The 17,590-nt window shown below is 56.6% G+C and overlaps 1 protein-coding gene and 1 long non-coding RNA gene across 3 annotated transcripts; one reads left to right on the top strand and one right to left on the bottom strand.

The window, feature by feature from the left end:
• Positions 1-3,376: 3,376 nt before the first annotated feature.
• LOC111922052 (maestro heat-like repeat-containing protein family member 7) lies at positions 3,377-9,034 on the bottom strand. 2 transcript variants are annotated; one of them, XM_086898226.1, is made up of 14 exons: positions 8,787-9,034; positions 8,521-8,701; positions 8,191-8,339; positions 7,762-7,909; positions 7,329-7,516; positions 7,102-7,239; positions 6,712-6,826; positions 6,401-6,538; positions 5,078-5,254; positions 4,802-4,957; positions 4,538-4,639; positions 4,068-4,170; positions 3,929-3,985; positions 3,377-3,643 (listed from the first exon to the last, which is right to left on the bottom strand). In XM_086898226.1, the coding sequence occupies exons 1-14, from the start codon at positions 8,939-8,941 to the stop codon at positions 3,429-3,431; spliced, it is 2,022 nt and encodes a 673-aa protein (XP_086754352.1). In that variant the 5' UTR covers positions 8,942-9,034; the 3' UTR covers positions 3,377-3,428. The 2 variants fall into 2 exon arrangements, with proteins under 2 accessions (XP_086754352.1, XP_086754353.1); XM_086898227.1 differs by having other exon boundaries at positions 8,462-8,701; positions 8,787-8,874.
• A 727-nt stretch (positions 9,035-9,761) lies between these two features.
• LOC147652065 (uncharacterized) lies at positions 9,762-16,352 on the top strand. Its single transcript, XR_015289378.1, has 3 exons — positions 9,762-10,555; positions 13,693-14,571; positions 14,770-16,352. It is a non-coding gene; the product is annotated as an uncharacterized LOC147652065 (long non-coding RNA).
• Positions 16,353-17,590: the final 1,238 nt, after the last annotated feature.

Below are 17,590 nucleotides of genomic sequence, written 5' to 3'. Positions count from 1 at the left end.
TGGGCTTTGTCTGTCCCTACATACGGTGACGCTGACAGCAGCAATGCCAGACATTTCCCTGTGAGGCATGCAGGGGCGATGGATGTGCCTCACCACCCTCGCAGCAAGGAGTCTCTTCCTAATACCTGATCCAAACCTGCCCTCTGTCACTTGGGAGAGCTGCTTGGATTTCATGGGAATGAGGAGTTTTGGTGTGTTTGAACAGAAAAAAAACCACATTTCTGGGGGTGGCAGGTGCATTGTGTCCCTGTCTTTGCCTTATCTCAGATGATCTCTAAGATCTGCTCCAACCCTAACCATTCCATGACTCTGAGGTCCCTTCAGTAGGGAAAATTCTGATTTGCAGCCAAGACTTAGCTCTCTGTTTGGAAGATGTGTATATTATACACAAGATTGGCAGGGATAGCCAACAATTTCCTTTAAAAAACACAAGCAGAGAAGAAAACTGGTTTCAAATGCAGTGAATGTTCATTTCAGTGTTTGCCGATTCCAGGAAAAAAAATGCTGGCATTTTTGTTGAAATAGCGATTTAAAATGTACTTTGTATTGCAAAGGTTTGGACTTCTACAAAGAATTAGGTATTTACTTGACATCTTCTAAATCCTGTGTCCTAAACATGGTATTTTCCCCAAGCTGCACTTGAAGTCCTTTATGGGGTTTTAATCCTCTGTTTCTGCAGAAGTGTTTTTTTTTTCTCCCACCTCGTGTAAGGTCCCAGAGCTCTTCCTGTGATTCCCTTGTGCTGTTTCCTGGAGTTCACTTTGTACTCAATGTGTTTGAAATCCCCAAGAATGTCTTGTTCCACTTTAGCACTTAGAAGTGCATGGGATGCCCATGGTGTCCCCACCCCACATAACCTCACAAACTCCAATATGTGCAGGGGTCTAAGAGTGGCAGGATACTGATTGTTTTTTTCCCTGTGAGCTTTTGCCTTGAGAGAGAGTTCCCTCAGCCCCAAGACCTGCCATTTCCCTGGGAGTGCAGTGAGATCTCCAGGGTTATATGCCACACGTGTGGCTTGGCTGAAAATCTCACCAAAGACATCACCTTGGTGTGGGGGGTTGTTAATTGATTTGAGAGTACCTACCCCTCTTTTTGGAAATAGCCTGATTCTCCCTGATGTTGCTCTGTAAGAGTCTCTACAAAGGCTCTTCCGATGCTTCCCAGAGCAACACCAGAGGAAGAACAGAGGGTGAAGGAAAGCTCAGTAGGTACTCAAAAAACTCACCGCCACCCACATTCCCTTGGCTGAGCTAGAGCTTGGCATTCCCACCATGTGGATCAGTCACTGGAGATCCAGGGCTGAGCTTCAGGAGCTGGGGCTGAGTAGAGATCCCAGTAGAGGGGCTGGTCAGGGCCACCAAGGTTTATTAGTGCCCTCAGGGCCCTGACACAGATGAGGAGAGACTCCTTGACAGCAGTTTTGGGATTAGCAGCTCCCTGACTGGAAACTTTTGGTGAGGAGGGAGAATTGTGAGGTGAGATGAGGTATGAGCTGATCATTTCCACAGGGAACGAGGAACCAGCAAGTTTGGATGTTCAACCGAAGTCACTTCACTGGAGAAGTTACTTCTGCTTTTCTAAAAGTACACCCTTGAAAATCTTTCCAAGTTGGGCAGCCAAGAGCAAAGCCACTCAGAGCCACCAGTTGCTTTGGAAAGTTGGCACCATAGTGGAAAATGCTGCAGACACCTGGCAAGTCACACTGGGCAGTAAAAAGATGCTCCCTGGAGCTGCTGTTTGTGCATGGTCCTATGTGCTTGTGTGGGTTTCCTCAGTTATTCTTGCATTGCCCTTATGACTGTTGCTATTAATTACTGAAAAAAGGAAGGGCCTGCTTACATCAGGACAGAGAGGTGAAGGAGAGCTCCAAGCTGCACAAAGCCCTTCACCCTTCTCTTGAAGGCAGACTGTAAAGACTAGGTGGCCTTTCCCAAGCCTCTGTGTCTTCTTTTTGTCTGTAGCTGAGGAGAACCTTAAAAAGTGAATATAAGAAACAACAGCACACAGCCCTCTTGGAAAGAAGAGAATGATGTGCACCATTCATGGTGTCTCCCTCTGATTTGATGTGACAGCAGAGCACTCTAAGCACTGTCTCAGGAAACCAAGTGTAGGCAAAATATCTGCTTCCATCTTCCCTAGCCCATCCCCTCCAGCTACAGCTGAGATACGCCTGCAATTCGCCAACTGTGTCACGTCTTGCAGAAGGGTCTGTTCTCAAAAGTGTTGAAGACAGCTTCAAATGAACTTCAGTAATGGCTCAAAAAGTGAAAACTCAGCTCTTCTGCCTGTTCATTTCAGGCTGGCAACTCAAGAGAAAGCCATTGTGGCCAACTCTGCTGAAGCCTTTTGCCAAAGCAAAGACAATTGTGCCCACAGCCTTCCCTGGTTTGGCACCTGGCTGCTGCGGACGCCTCAGTGCGCAGGTGCCGACGTTGGGGCTGCTGCTGTTCCTGGGCACACTCTGCTGCTGTTTCTGTGGGCTCCAGAGCCGCTTGGGCAGCAGCCACTGGGCAGCCCTGCTGGAGAAGACATCGCCGCCCTCCCCATGGTGGCAGCAGCTCTGCGGGCCCCGAGCTCTGTGTCAGGGGGGCCTCGGTCACAGCAGCGTGGCCTGGGCAGCCGCGAGGGCCCGGCCTGGCCGCCAGCCCTGCCTCTGCCCACTGCCCCTTCCTGGAGGCACCCAGTGGCCGTGACCTGGCAGCACCCCCTGCCCTCCATGTCCCCAGACAGCCCAGCCTGGGCACACCTCGGGCTGTCCCCACCCTCCTGCAGGGCTACTGTCCCAGCCCCGAGGCCTTCTGCTGCAGGCCTGGCAGACATTCTGGGGAAGCGCCAGATGAGCCGGGTGTCAGGAACCAGGCGGTTGCCCCCGCGGGGGCTGCTTATGGCCTCTGACACCCACTTCCTCAGGTCTTCCCACCACCCCGGCCCCTCAGGGGCCTCCTGTCCCCTTGGAGCCTCCAGCCTCCACACATCCCCCTCACGCCTTCCCACGGCCTTGTCCCGTCAGGGCCTCCACGCTCCCTCATCCATTTACAGCCTCCCAGTGCCCTGTTCCCTCAGCGTCTCCCCCAGCGTGGCCCGGCAGCAGCGCCGCAGCCCCACAGGAGCTCCAGAGGAGCTGCATCAAGAGGCACCTGGGAGCCCTCAGCAACCCAGCCAGCACCACACGGGCACGAGGACACAGATGGCGCTTCCTGGCTAGGACAGGGCTTGTGCCTTCAACAGAACTGCCAAAGGCCAAGGGCTTCTGGCCATTTTCCCTGCACCGCTGCACGCCTGGGCAGCTTGCTGAGCACAGGCACCATTTTTCCTCTCTTCCCCTATGCCCTGCAGACCCGGGGCAGCAAAAGAAAGATCCTGGACCTCTGCATGACAGCAGCGATTTCATATTTCCATGCCCAGATGAGGTCTTCCCTGCAAGCTCAGGTGGCCTGAGCAGATTTAGCTCCTGGAATTAGTTGTTCACAGCACAAGCTGCCCCACAAAGGAGGCTTCCTACCCCCCACCCTTCTGGAAGTGGTCTTGCACCTTCTGAAACCTGGAGAGTATGGAGCTCTCTGTGCAGCTAAGAGTTGAACGGTTTGAAGTGCCAAGCTTGAGATGGCAGGGCTGATGTCATCAGTCAGGTCCTGAAGGGCTGGAAGAGAGAGGAACAGAGCCACGGTCAGATCCCAGACCTGCGGTGACCCAATGAGAGCCCCCTGCCAGGGCCATCCCAGCCGGCTCTTGCCATGGGCAGCAGGGAGCAGGGACCGAGGGGATCAGCCCGAAGCTGCTGGCCACGAATGCCCCACGTGGCCCTGAAATCTCGGTGTGCTCTGCCCACGCTGCCCCTCATCCGCACAGGGAGCAGAGCCCTCCGCAGACAGGCCAGGACTTGCAGCTCCCCCCGCCAGCCCCGCTGACAGCCCGCTGCCCTCACCTTTGTAGATGAGCTGGGTCTCTTCCTGCTGCTTTCTCAAGTACCGCCCTGCAATCCCTGGGAATACAGAGCCTGTCATGGACCGTGGCCCAGATCCTGCTGTGGCAGGACAGGGACGGACCCCGGGCTCGTTGCTCACCGATGAACCTGACGGCCGCCTCTCGCAGGGACTCCTGCGGGCTATCCAGATATGGCAGAGCCCGGCGCAGGTGCTCGGCCGCTCGGCTCTCGTCTTGTGCCAGCTGCAGAGAGCGGCAGGAGGGAAGGGTCGGTGCGGGCTCTGCCCCTCGGCCGGGCGCTGCCTGCGGCCAGCCCCGGCCTCCCGTGCCGGCCCAGCCCTGAGGCACCGGGCAGCAGCCGCTGGCGCCGGGCTCTGGAGGGGGCAGAGGGCCGGCTGCTGCCCGGGGAGCCGCGGTGCCGCCCCGCCCCGCAGCCCCAGTGACTCGGGGCTCCATCAGCAGCCGGCTCGGGGCCACAGGAGCCTGGAGAAGAAGCCGTGTGGCCCCGGCTGCGGCACTGGGCAGGGGCCCAGCTGCCAGCCCCATGCACCGAGCGCCGGGGACAGGGGGCTTCTCCAGGCTGAGGCTGGGCCTTCCAGGCCGTCCTTACCAGGACCTCAGCGAACTTCCACAGCTGTCCCTTCCTCACCAGCTGCTTCAATCGCCTCCTCTTCATGAACTTGGTCGCACAAAGCAGTGTTTTCCAAGCGGCCTGGAGAGCAGCAGAGACCCGCAGATGGCTCCACAAGCCAGGGCACAGGACCCGCATTGGTGTGCCAAGGCCTGCAGGAGGCTGCAGCCGGCAAGGTGCCAGGCCTGCAGGAGGCAGCCGAGCCCCCTCCCCAGGTGACAGCAGCAGCCCGGGAGTCCTCACCTCAGCCACCTGCTGGTTCTCATCGTGGCAGTGGAAGAAGAGTGGGAGAAGGCTCTTGCTCACATGTTTCTTCAGGGGTTTTTTTCCCTCTTCCATTACCAGCTCCATCACCTCTTGGAAGAGGCGAATGGAGAGCAGCTGCACATGGCTGTTGTCCTGTTGGAAAAAAAAAGAACCAGCAATCGTTTCTCCAGGCCTACCTGGGCGTAGGCCTGCAAATCCGCAGGACACAAAGTGTCTGGGCAGCACCCAGTGGCCGTGGCCACAAAGCCTTACCTTGTCAAAGAGTGGCCGGAGTGCCCCAGCCAGCTGCAGGGCAGTGGGACTGGATATTAGGGTGGCTCTGTTCTGCAGTTCATTTAGGAATACAGAGAGGATCAGTGCAACCACCTCTCCATCTGCATCCTGCAGTAGGGCCATGAGACTTGGTGTCATACTCCGGATGCCTTCGGCCTGTGTGGGACACAATGCTGCACTGTGAAGCCATGAACTGTAGAATCATGGCATATCCTGAGCTGGAAGGGACCCACAAGGATCATCCAGTCCAACCCTTGTCCCTGCACAGACACCCCAACAATTCCAGCCTGTGCATCCCTGAGTGTTGCCCAAACACTTCCTGAGCTTTGGTATCCTTGGGGCTGTGCCCATTCCCTGAGAGCCTAGGCAGTGCCCCAGTACCCTCTGGGGAAAGAATGTTTGTCTAATATCCAAACTAAATCTCTCCTGACACAGCTCCAGCTGTTCCCTCAAGTGCTGTCACTGGTCACCAGAGAGCAGAGATTGGTGCTGCCCTCCACTTCCCTTGCAAGGAAGCTGCAGATGACAATGAGGTCTCCCCATGTCTCCTCCAGGCAGAACGAGTGCCCTCAGCCACTCCTCCTGTGACTTCCCCTCTAGACCCTTCATTATTTTTATATCCTCCTTTAGACAATCTCTAATAGTTTCATGGTATTTTTTACATTATGGTGCCCAAAACTGCACACAGCACTTGAGGAGAGGCCACACCAGCCCAGAGCAGAACAGGACATTGCCATCCCTTGCCCAGATGGTGATTCTGTGCCTGATGCATCCCAGATGTCCCTCCTGGCTGCAAGGACACTGTTGACTCCCACTTGCCATCACAGGATCACCACAGGTTCCTTTCCACAGCACAGCTCTCCGATCTTGTTCCCTGCTCCAGACACATAGCCAGGCTGTCCATGCCAGGTGCAGTGTCTGGCACCTGCCCTTGTTCAAATTCATATTGAATTGATTGGTCATTGCCCAGCCTTCAAATTTGTCTCTACAGGGCCTCTGCCCTTGAGGGAGTCAACAGCTCCTCCCAATGTAGTATCATCAGCAAACTTATTTAGCATTTGTTCAAGTGCTGTGTCATTTATGAATGGCAGTACCACCAATGCCACTCTGGAGCTGCAACCCCTCCCTGCTGCTGCAGGGCCAAGAGGCCAAAGGCCTGTCCCAAAGCACTGGGGCAGCTGAACCAGGAGGCAGGAGAGCTGGCAGCAGCTGCCTCGGTGCCCGAAGCCCAGCCAAACCCACGCAACTGTGTTCTCCAGCCCCACACTGCCCACACAGCTTCAGCTGCTGCCCCCTTCTCACCACTGAGAGATCTTTGCTGAGAACCACAAGGCCTCTGAGTGCCAAGCGACGTTTTTCCCTGGATTTGCACTGCAGGCACCTTGAAATGATCTCCAGGGCACTGTCACTCCATTCCCTCATCTCATGGCACTCCAGGACCTGAAAGGCACAGGGCACTGACAGGAGAGCCAGCTAGCAGGAGCCCAGAACCAACACGGGGCTGGGCCCGGGTGGCAGCACAGGGCATGGGCACCGTCCCAGGCAGCTGCAGCTATGCAAGGACAAAGAGGTAGCAGGCAGCTCAGCAAGGCAGTTCTGGCCATGGGGCTCACCTCCACAAGGAATGCCAGGGCAGGCAGATCCCAGTGTGCCTCCTGTGTGCTGAGCAGCCCCAGCAGGCGGAGTGCAATGCAGGAACACAAGGGGTTCGAGGTACGGTGCATCTCCCTGGAAGGTAGAGAAAGGCACCAAGACCCTGAGCCAGTGGGAGCAAACCTCTCCCAGGACTGACTCACACAGTTCTCTTTCCCAACCACCACCCTGCAAGGGGACCTGGGCCCTTTGGGAGGTAGCCGTGCGGGCACCCTCCTCTCCCAGCCTTTTTCAGTCTCCTTGGCTGTCCCTTGGTGACCAGGCCCTCTGGTCCACGACAATGGGGACTGTGTGGAGCACCCTGGGCACAGGGCACAAATGCCAGAGGCAGTGGGGAGAAGGGGTCTCACCTGGCCAGCAGACCCACAGCATGATGGTGGGTGTCAGCGCAGAGCAGCGTGTCCCAGCCACGCTTGCGTTCCATTGCCACCAGTAAATCCAGGCACCGCAGATGGCGGAACAGTGCCTTCAGAGTCTGCACTGCAAACCTGAGTGCACAGCAAAGCCCAGGTCACACTGCGAGCACTGTCTCCTGCCCTGGGGACATGGCAGGGACAGGAAGAGTGGGATGGAGCACCTGTTGGGGCTGATGGCAAGGCCGTGTTGCTCCTGGCATTCCTTCCAGAAGGTATCAACCTCCTGTGGCATATCTAATGTGCTGACAAAAACTTGGAAGAGCAGAGCCACAAGGAGGCGGGGGGAATATTCCATAAATGGTGCTGGGCACCAGGGCAGGCGGAGGATCTCCCAAACCACCTTGGTTGCCTGCAGAGGACAAAGCACCCAGAGACAGCGCTCAGTGCCGAGGTGTCCGGGTGGCAGGGCCTGAGTGTGGCAGGGAGAGGTCAGGGGAAAGCCTTGGGGAGCTCCACGTCTGGTGCCCCTGAAGCTGCCCCTAGGCCAGGTTTCAGCCCAGCGCCTGAGGCAGGGAGATGCAGTGGGGGAAGGAGGCTGCAGGGTTGTTGGAGAGGCAGCCTTGGGGTGAGCAAAGGGCAATTCCAGAAACTCACAGCAAGGGCAAAGACTCTTGTTTTGTCCCCATCAGAGGTGGACATTCTGTGCAGTGGCCAGTCCTCCAGCACACAGAGCAGTGTTGGCAGCACCTTGTCCACTGCCGTTCCTGATGAAGCTATGGTCCTCCACATGATTGTAGCAGCTCTGTGGGAGCAGAGCTGTGTGTCAGGAGCATTTCAGCCACAGCACCTTGGCCTGGGCAGCTGTGGGAACCCAGATGACAGAGCCCTGGTGCCCTGGGGTGCAAGGAGGGAGCATTGGCAGCAGGCTGGGTAGTTGACATGCCATGGCTGTGAAACAGAGGGCCTGGTGTGTCCTGGAACTCTGTCTGACCAGTCTGTCAGACCACACTGGACTGGCTGTACAGGGTGATGGGCCCTAAGGGCCAGTGAGCCCTGAGGCCACAAGGAAGGTGGCTCCCATACCTGTCACATGATGGGGCACAGCGTAGGAGAGTGACTGCAACATCAGCAGGGTGTGCCTCAGCCAGCCTCAGGATGTCCATGAACATCCTGTCATCTGGAGGTGCACCAGACACAAGTCTCTGGTGCATGTTCCTCACAAAATCTGGCACCTGGAAGAGGCACAGGGAAAGCTGGAGAGCTGCCAGAACAGCAGCTTCCCCGGCTTCCTCTGAGAAGTGCTTCCCTTCCCACCACACTCATGTCTTCAAAGGCTGGGGGGGGCCCAGCGGACCTGGCTTGAGGAGCCACACAATTCCTGGGGGGATCCAGCCCTGGCCACAGGCTGCTCACTTCATTTGGGTGGGAAACAACTCTCTCGCCAAAAAAATCCAGGTTGGGAGCAGAAGCCTTTGTCTTTGCCATGCTGTGAGTGGGTGTGATTATCACTGTTGGCCGCGTGATGTCAGGGTTTGCATCCTCCTTCTCCAGGCCATGCTGGAAGGTCCCTCTCTTGTCCCACCAAGATCTGTCCCTAAGGGCACATGAGAAAAAAAATGGTTAAAGCCTGGGGACAACAGGAACAAGGTGGCTGCACAGGGCCTCTGTGCAACACCAGCCTGTGCTGTTGCCTCCTCTGGACACTGGCCAGCAGCAGCTGTATCGTGATTGTGTTACAAAGGGCCCTGTGACACATGGCCAGATTCCTTTCTATGGCACCCACCGTCACAAAGGGCACCCATTGCCACATGCCCTGGGGCCTCCCCCAGCCCATCCAACCTGCCCTGCTCTGGGGGCAGCTCTGAAGGAGCTCTACAGGATCCTGACCCCACTGGGACACATGACTGGCAGAGTTTTCTTACCCTCCATAACCATTGGGGGACATACAGGAGCCTCAAAATCAGTGTTCTGCCTTAACAGATTCCAAAGGGTGATGATCCTGTACCAAGCAATGAAAACGATCCACTGCCACTGAGATTGCCCACAGGCCAGCCCATCTTGGGTGCTGTGCCTATGACTAGGCAGATCTAGTGTTAGGTTATTACTGCCTTCTCATTTGCCCTTGTTGTTGATTGAGGTATCTTTGTCTCTTTCTCCTGTAGGATGAGAGGCCTGTGTGGAGGTTGCAGTCTGACCCTTTGGGATTAAAAGAAAACCCTGAAGGAGGAGACTGAGGGGAAACCTCAACGGGGTCTGAATCCTCTCCCCATGAGGAACAGTGGAGAGACAGCTCCCATCTCTGCTCTCTGTGACCAGTGGCAGCATCCAAGTGAATGCCTGGAGCTGAGCCAGGGGAGGTTGAGGCTGGATATCAGGAAAAGGTTCTTCCCCCAGAGGGTGCTGGGCCGCTGCACAGGCTCCCCATGCAATGGGCACGGCCCCAAGGCTGCCAGAGCTCCAGGAGAGCTTGGACAGTGCTGCCAGGGATGCACAGGCTCGGATTGTTGGGGTCTGTGTTCAGGGCCATCCTCAAAACAACACATCCCCACAATCCACCTTCCTTTGAATGAACATGATCTCTCCATCAAGAAACTCATGTTCATGGCCACTGCCTCTCCAGCAACACACCCTGGCTTTTCAGTCTTACTGAAATTCACAGAAAGCTTTGCTATGAGTATTTTTCCTCTCCTTTTAAACCACGAATGGGCGCTCCCCGGTGTGCCTCAGTGCTGGCTCCAGGTGAGCACCGACGGCACTACAGGTACATCTCATTAATGGTCAGGCAGCAGGGAAATGATCCCGCCCTCTGTTCCGTGGGGGGAAACTCCTGTTTTACAGCTTAGGCTGCCTTTCAAACAAGGGGGGCATCCGCTGGATCCAGTCCTGACTTCAGACTATGCAAACGTGGTTGTCTGTGTGAAGATCCCTGAGAAACTCGTCCTTGGAGATGGCCACAAACATTCTGCCGTCGGTGTCCTGCCCATGTGCTGGGAGATCGGCAGAGGGCAGGGCAATCCCACCGAAGGATGGATGAGGACAATTCCCAGGAGCCGCTATCCCACTGCAGTGCCCTGGGTGGCACGTACGATGACTAGGAGGCCAAGGTGCCCAGTCGACCTCTTCCCCAGGGAGGGTGCAGCCAGCTGGGCAGGGTCCCTGGCAGGAAATGGGGCCCTCTTAAATAAGGTGCCTCTTTCCTGGCAGGAAATAAGCGCTCTTGGAGGTGCCAGAGTTCCTTCGCTCAGCACCCTTTGGGAGACAGGGAAAAGCTGGCTACCACAGCAGTGTGAGGATCCACCAGGAAGCAGCAGCTGAGATAAGCTACCTGTTACACAGGTGCAAGGTCCACCGGGAGCCAGAAGCATCAATAAACACACCCTCCCCGAGCTCAGCCAGGGCTCAGCTCAGGTGCCTGGGGCTATGACTGAAGGGTGTGTGGGTACCCCAGGTGAGACCTCTTAGTGCCCTCAGGGACCCAGCACTTGGGGCAGCCCAGGGTTTGAGCAGGGAGCAATGAGTGCCTGGAGTCACAACTCTGCTTGGGGCTGCTGCTCAGGACGGGCTGAGGGGAGCTGAATGGTGGTGATCAGTTCCCTGCAACTTTCTCCTGTGTGGACAGGAGTTTATGGATTTTTTGGGGGTGACCTGCTGGTTCAGGAAAGGGCGAAGAGCCAGGCTTTAGTGTTTCTAAAGAGGTTCTGCTAGAGCCCAGAGTAGCCCCAACACTCGGTACTTTTGCTTGGGATTGTGAAATGCCAAGAGCACCTGGGTCACTGAGCTTTGGAAAGGGTCATTGGCTCCCCAAGGCTGGCTTGCTCGTGCTCTCCTGGGCGCTTGGCTTTCAGGGGTCCTTGGCACTTAGAATGTGAGTGTGCACAGGGGTCTCATCCCCTGGAAATGCTCTTTGCCCTTCCCAGCAGATGGGCAGCAGAGAAAAGCCCCAACTTTCCTATCAGTGAATTGTAGCCAGAGAAATGAAGCAGATGAGTGTCCAGCTGTGCTGCTGGGGTGACATGCCAGAAAGCCGATTTCTGCTAGGAACTTGCAGCCAGGCAGGGGTGGGGGAGCTGCACCTTCTGCAGAGGCCTTGGGGAGGGGGAGTGAGAGGCAGAGAAATTTTTGTGTTTGTGAACCCACAGCCCAGATCAGCAGCCTCCTTCCTTCAGCAACAGCCATGCTCGTAAACAGCAGGAAGTATGGAGAAGCAATTGGAGATGAAAAAAAATAAATCACAGGAGGCAACTGCCTAAGAGTCCCCAGCCCTGTGGAGCACATCAGGGGCAGAGAGGTGGCCACTGCCCAGCAGGCACTGTGAGGGGAGTACAGGGAGCTGCAAACCCACACCTGTGTCTTCCACCTGCTGCATCTGGGGAGAGCTCTGACACCTCGAATTCTCTCTGGGACAGAACCAGCCCTTTCCCTGGAACACTCAACTCTGGCATGGGAGAGGACTCCTTCCTCCCCACCTCCAGCAGACAGCAAGGGCAGAAGTGGAAGCAAACAGAAAGCCTCCAGGGGCCAAATTTGCACCTTGTTTCACTGCTGGGGGCTGGGGAGTGGGAATCTGGCAGCTCTCCTTCTTTGGAAAGGGTCCAGCTGCCTTAGGAGAGAAATTCCTTGCATAGCTTTGCTGTGAAGAAAGTGCTGACCTGTTTGGGGGCGTTTGCTGAGCAAGTGAAGATGAGCCAAAGGCAGCTTGTAAATGCTGGGAGAAAATGGCCCAGTTTGCTCATCACTGGGGTTAGGCAGCAGGTCAGGCTTTCTGGGGGAAGCAGTGCCTGGAGACAGAGGCTTTGTGTGCCATGAGGGAGCCAATGAGGATGTCCTGATGATCCCTGGCTTCACACACACCTCTGGAGAGATGATCCAACTTTGGTGCAGAGGCTGCTGGTGCCACGCTGTGTGAGCATCAGAGGTGACCTGGCAGCTACATCCAGACACTGGGGCCCAGGAAAACCCCACCATTCCCAGGGATGAGGCCCAGGGGACACCTGGAGAGCTGGAATCTTAGGGTGGGGATGAAATGGTGAGTCAGAGAGAGCTCATTTAGCTGTGATTTCATTTGAAGCACATCTTGAGATGAAAGGGACACCCACTGATTACTGCAGTGATTGAAGCAACCCTTCAAAGAGGATTAAAACCAGCAGCAGGTGGCTGAGGGAGAGGGCATGGAGGGACTGAGGTGGGAAATGCATCTCTGAAAGTGCCAGCAGGAAAACAAACAGTGTAACTGCAATAAATATAGGAGGCAAATCTGACCTGCAGTGCCAACAGAGCACTAAGTGTGTGACTGAAAGAGCGTTGATTTAGATTAGATACAAGGCAGCATTTTTTCAGTATGAAGGTGGTGGAACACTGGCACAGCTTGCCCACAGAGGTGCAGATGGATGCTCCATCCCTGGGAACATTCAGGGCTAGGATGGATGGGACTCTGAGCACCCTGGTCTAGTGAAAGGTGTCCCTGCCCATGAGATGGTGTTTAAATGTCCCTTCCGACCCAAACCATTCTGGAATTCTATGACTCCATGTTCCTTTGCCTGGACAACAGAGCAAGGGAAAACCTAAATGTGCTCCCACATCAACACCAGACACTTAAACCAGCTACTCATGGATTTTGGGGGAGGCTGTAATAAGAGGACACTTTAACTGGGGCTGGATTGAAGTTATCAGGGAATAGAACATAAGGATAAAACTTCTGAATACAGTATATGGTCCCATTCCCTCAGAAACAGTCTGAGAACTACCAGGAAAAGGTGCTACTCTGGATCTGCTCTGAAAATCAGGAAATGTGTCTCAAAAAAGCCCAAAAAAACAACAAACCAGGCCAATCCCAGATAAAAATAAATTGTCTGAGTAAAACCTGGAGCAAAGAGGAAATAGGGCAATCCTGTAAACCCCTCACACGGGGTGGGGAGTACAAGGAAAAGTGATGCTGAGGAGTTGGAGGTCTCCCAGAAGAACATGAAAGCTGAAAAAATGCATCAAGTCAGATATAAATAGGGAAGCAAGAGGACTAGGAGAAAGCTGGAGGCTTGTTCTGCTAAATATGCTCACACCAGTGGTGACCAGCTCAGCCAGTCTTCTGCAGGGACTGGGAGGTGGGAAGGGTGCATAGGGATGAGATGGACACAGTGATAGGGCTTTCCCCTGGGGGCATTCATACTCCTACCCATTTTTTTCCCTCAAGGTGGGAAAAGCTTTTAAATTGGAATAGAATTCCAGGTGGTGTTATCCTGGAGAGACAAACTAAATATCCTTGGGCAGTTTGGAAGTGGCCAGCACCAGGATGGGGACTCTGACAGTCAGCAGGAGCATGGTCAAGTCCTGTCCTAGGGAGGGAAGGTCCTTGAACTGGGGATCTTAACAGGAGCAATCCTTTCTTGGGGCCACTGTCCCTCCCCAGAAGGGAGCCTGGCACAGGGAACTTGGGCAGAACCTCAGGGTATCCAGCTGCTGAGCAGCCTGGAGTAGTCCAGTCCTCAGTGGGGAGCTGGGAATTTCCAGTGGGGAGGAAACAGCTCCTATTTTGGGTCTTACTGGAGCAAAGGATGTTGATTTCTTTCTCTATTTTTTTTTTTTTTTCAGATGAGTCAAAATTGACCATTCCTCTGCAGAGGAGATGCCAAGTGCAGCCTGGGAGAGTAGAAGAGACAGCCTTGAGGCTGTTGGGACAATCCCCAAGGAAGCATTGGGAACATGTCAGGATCTTCCATTTTGGGGCTGTTTCCTCTGTGCTACCAGCACACAGGGAAAGCCCAGGTTTGTTCTGGGACCTACAGCATCTCCAGGGCACTGCTGCTCCCTCCTGCAGCCACCACCCTGCACTGCAGCCTGTGTCCTGTCCACATCCAACTCCCGGTGAGGCCAGAGACAGCCCCATCAGCGCTGTACCTGCCAAGGTGACAGGGATGCTTTCAGGCCTGTCCACTAAGTGACAGCTTGAGCTCAGCCCCGTTACACCCTCCTGGAGCTCTTTGTCTTGCCTGGCTGGATTTCACAGCTGTCCCTTGAGAAAGCACCTGTCTGGCAATGCAGGAAGGAGGAGGAACATGGTCTTTTTTCTCCAGTTAAAAATGAACTCTGGAAGGGCTGGTGAGGAGAAGCAGGAATCCAGATGAGTTTCCTAGCTTTGTGGCTGCTGGCCCCAGCTCACACCCAGCAGGGAAGGCAGTAGGAGATGACTTGAATTGAATTGAACTGAATTGAATTGAACTGCACTTTGGGGGGAAAACAGGAAGGTGGCAGGGGCACAGTCCATGGAAAGGAGGGAAATCCTGGGAAAGCCATCCCAGCCAGGACTTGGAGGCTGTGGATAGCCCCCACTGGTCATAGGAGAGATGTGGAGGGGCTGGAACTGGCAACCGGGGTGTTCCAGTGTGGGAGAAGGACTCCTCCCTTGCATGAGCAATTCAGGCATCACAGAAAGTTTTGGGAGCTCTCCCAGCCTTCCTGAGTTTGGCAGAGGTGAGGAACACCTTGTTCCCAGCGAGCCCCAGCCCTGAAGAGGGATGGGGGTTTTGGGCTGGATGTGCAGTGAGATGGGGAGAGACCTCTGCAATGGATCCCTCGGAAGCTCTGGGGGGACCAAACCTGCTCCCCGCACCTGGGGCGTGGATGCCCCGAGGTCTGAGGTGGCTGCAGATCTCTGCCCTTCTCTTGCAGTGCTAGCCCGTGTCTGCAGAGCAGGAAGGGAAACAAGTGCCATTTCCCACAGCCAGCGCAGAGGCAGGACCCGAGGGCGAGCCGCTAGGATGAGGCATGCGAGAAGCATCCGCCGCGTCCCCTTTCCCATGGAATGCTTCTCCCTGTCTTTGTCTGATGTGTGCTGAAGTATTGGTTTTCCTCTGGAGTGGATGAGTCACGGAGAAAGTCGGGAGGGAGCGGGGGCTGCCCGGACATCCCAGGTGCCCTGTCCTCTGGGAAGGCTGTGTGGGAGGGAGCAGGCACTGCCCAGGGGTGCGAGCAGAGGGCACGAAAGATGCGTGTGAACCGGGGAGCTGGGGCCGGCTCTGTCCCTGCCGACACCGCACGGGGCTCCCCAGTTCTGGGAAAGGAAGGGGGGTCCCTCCTTTGGTCCCCCTCAACCTTCCCCGGGGAGGAGGTCACTGTGCGTAGGGGTGAGCTCCCAGCTGTCCCTCTGCTGAGCGAGTGGCTGTGTCTCTGCTGGCTCCGCAGAGCCCTCACTTGCCCTTCTCATCTCGGCAATTTCATTGACAACGTCCAGCTTGGGAAGGCGCCAGACGGGCTCTGTCACGTCAGGATTCCGCCAGATGGGAGCTCTCCACAGCAGCGGCTGCGGGATGCGGCCAGGGCCGGTGTCCTCCGCCCAGCAGCTCCATGTGCAGGGCTCGGGGCCGTGGACTGTGCCACCTGGAACCTGTCCTGCCCCTGTTTCGCCAGGAGGTGATGGTGTGGTACCCACCACCCCGGGCCCGCTCACCTCCCTGCTGAGCCTCGGCAATCTGCGCTGTTCCATCCTATCCTCTTTGCATCCATGGGTGGGATGCGGGTGGGCTCCAGATTCCAGCCAGCTCTCCAGTGGTCCAGTGGAACACCTCGTGCTCCCGCAGCCCCTCGGTAACACATCCAGCGTGGTGCTGCCCCACTCCCGGCCCCGGCAACCCGGCCTGCCTGAGCTCATTCCCCTCCCACATGGGCAGGTAACGTGCTCCCGACTCAGGCAAGCCCTTGTGCCTGCCAGCTTTCCTCAAAGAGGGATTGTCTGGATTTCCAATTGTTCCCACTCCCTGCCTGGGCCCTTCCCAAACGCCCACCTTTGTGGCTGTGCGTGCTTCACCTCTGGAAAAGAGGGATGGTTTTCACGTCACCCCTCGCCACGTCCTCGCCAGAGGTGTCAGCTGAAGGCAGGGCACGATGCTGGCCTTTCCTGAGGACATCCTGGCAGGTCCTGGGCCATCAGCAGACACAGACTTCTGAGCCAGAGCAACAGATGTGACAGCAAGACGCAAAAGCAGCTGCACCCGGTGGTCCCGAGTGCTCCCGCCCGGAGGCCGCCCCGGAAGGAAGTGGCTTTAACAGGGACAAATGGCACATTAAAGTGGCACATTAAAGTGGCAGCACCAGCCACAGCCTCCCCTTGGGGATTGGCCAACATGGGATAGCCCTAGCCTGGGGGTGGTTTTCTGCTCCCTCTGCCTGCTTCAGCCTTTGTTTTTCTGCAGGGATACTCGCCAAATATTGTCCTCCGCCTTCTTGTCCTTCATTGCCCCCCTGACCCAATTCCTGTGTCCCCCAGGCTCCTCTCTCAGCGTGGCAGCGGGACCGAGCAGGTCGGAGCAGCCTCCGAAGGCAGCCTTGCACAAGGCACGTTTCGGGCCCTGGTGACAGCTGGCGGTGCCCGCCTGGGGACACGCCACCCTCCCGGGAGGGGCCCTGGGCCCTGGCCGTGCTGCCAGCTCCGGAGCCACTGCCGGGGACACGCCTGGGCCGCAGCAGACGGAGTGTCCGACCCCTCCTCTCTTCCCAGAGGAGGAAAACCAGGCCAGTGTCCCGCAGGGTTGCCAGGGTGACATTTTTTGGCGGCCGTGCTTTTGCGGCTGCTGAGCTGGCAGGGGCCGTGTGCTGGGAGCTGGGGCAGCCCCTCTGTCCCCGCACCGGGGCGCCCCTGCCCGGGGCCACCCAGCAGCGTGGGACCAGCGGCCGCGGGATGCAGGTGGGAGCCAGGCGCAGGGCTGGGGGGACACTGGGACATCGGAGGAGCCACGCAGAGATGAAAAATGCCAAAGCTTTGCTGGAGCTGGGAGCCTGCGGGGTAGGAGAGCCTTTTTGGCTGGGGCTTGGGAAGTCTGGGCTGCAAGCTGCAGAGCCACCGTCGGAGCACCGCTGGTTTCCATTTGCTCGGATTTCGAAAGAGCTGCCTCCACTGGCAGCGTGGGTGTCCCCCCTCCCGCGGCGGGCAGTGTTTGTTTGCTTGGGAAAAGATGAGCCTCATTAGCTGTCCTCCCTGGCTCTCGGACTTTAAAGCTCAGCAGGAGGAGATTTTACGATGGGAAACTGCCCCGGTGTCAGGCAGGCTTTACATGGAGGTCTGCTGGGGGGACCACGGCCCTGCTGTGACAGTGGGGACAGCACCAGGGCTGAGACACAGGTGGGACAGGAGGGTGGCAGAATGTGATGCACTCGAACAAGCACAGCCGGGTCAGGCAGAGCCCAGGGGTGCAGTGAGGAGGAAGCGTGGGATGTAATCCAGCTCCAGTTCACCTGCAGCAGCGATAACATCGCTGTGCTCTGTGTGTGGGAAGGTGCGGGCAGGCGGGCAGTGTAGCCCCGGGTGTTTGCACCTCCCAGCCCCGGCAGTGCTGATAACATTGGAAGGGCCAGAATTCCCCCACGGAGCCAAAGCGGCCTTCCCAGAGCTGCCCACAGGCTCTCCCACCCCACCGGAGCACTTATTCACCCTCTGATCCAGCCCATATAAAGCCAGGTCACTTTGAACAAGGCTCTGCTATCAGGCAGGATCCTT

Source organism: Cyanistes caeruleus, chromosome 7, assembly GCF_971803275.1.
Source record: "Cyanistes caeruleus chromosome 7, bCyaCae1.hap1.1, whole genome shotgun sequence".
NCBI classification, from domain to species: Eukaryota; Metazoa; Chordata; class Aves; order Passeriformes; family Paridae; genus Cyanistes; species Cyanistes caeruleus.
The sequence above is the reverse complement of the archived record's forward strand: the minus strand, read 5'-3'. Positions and strand labels throughout refer to the sequence as shown.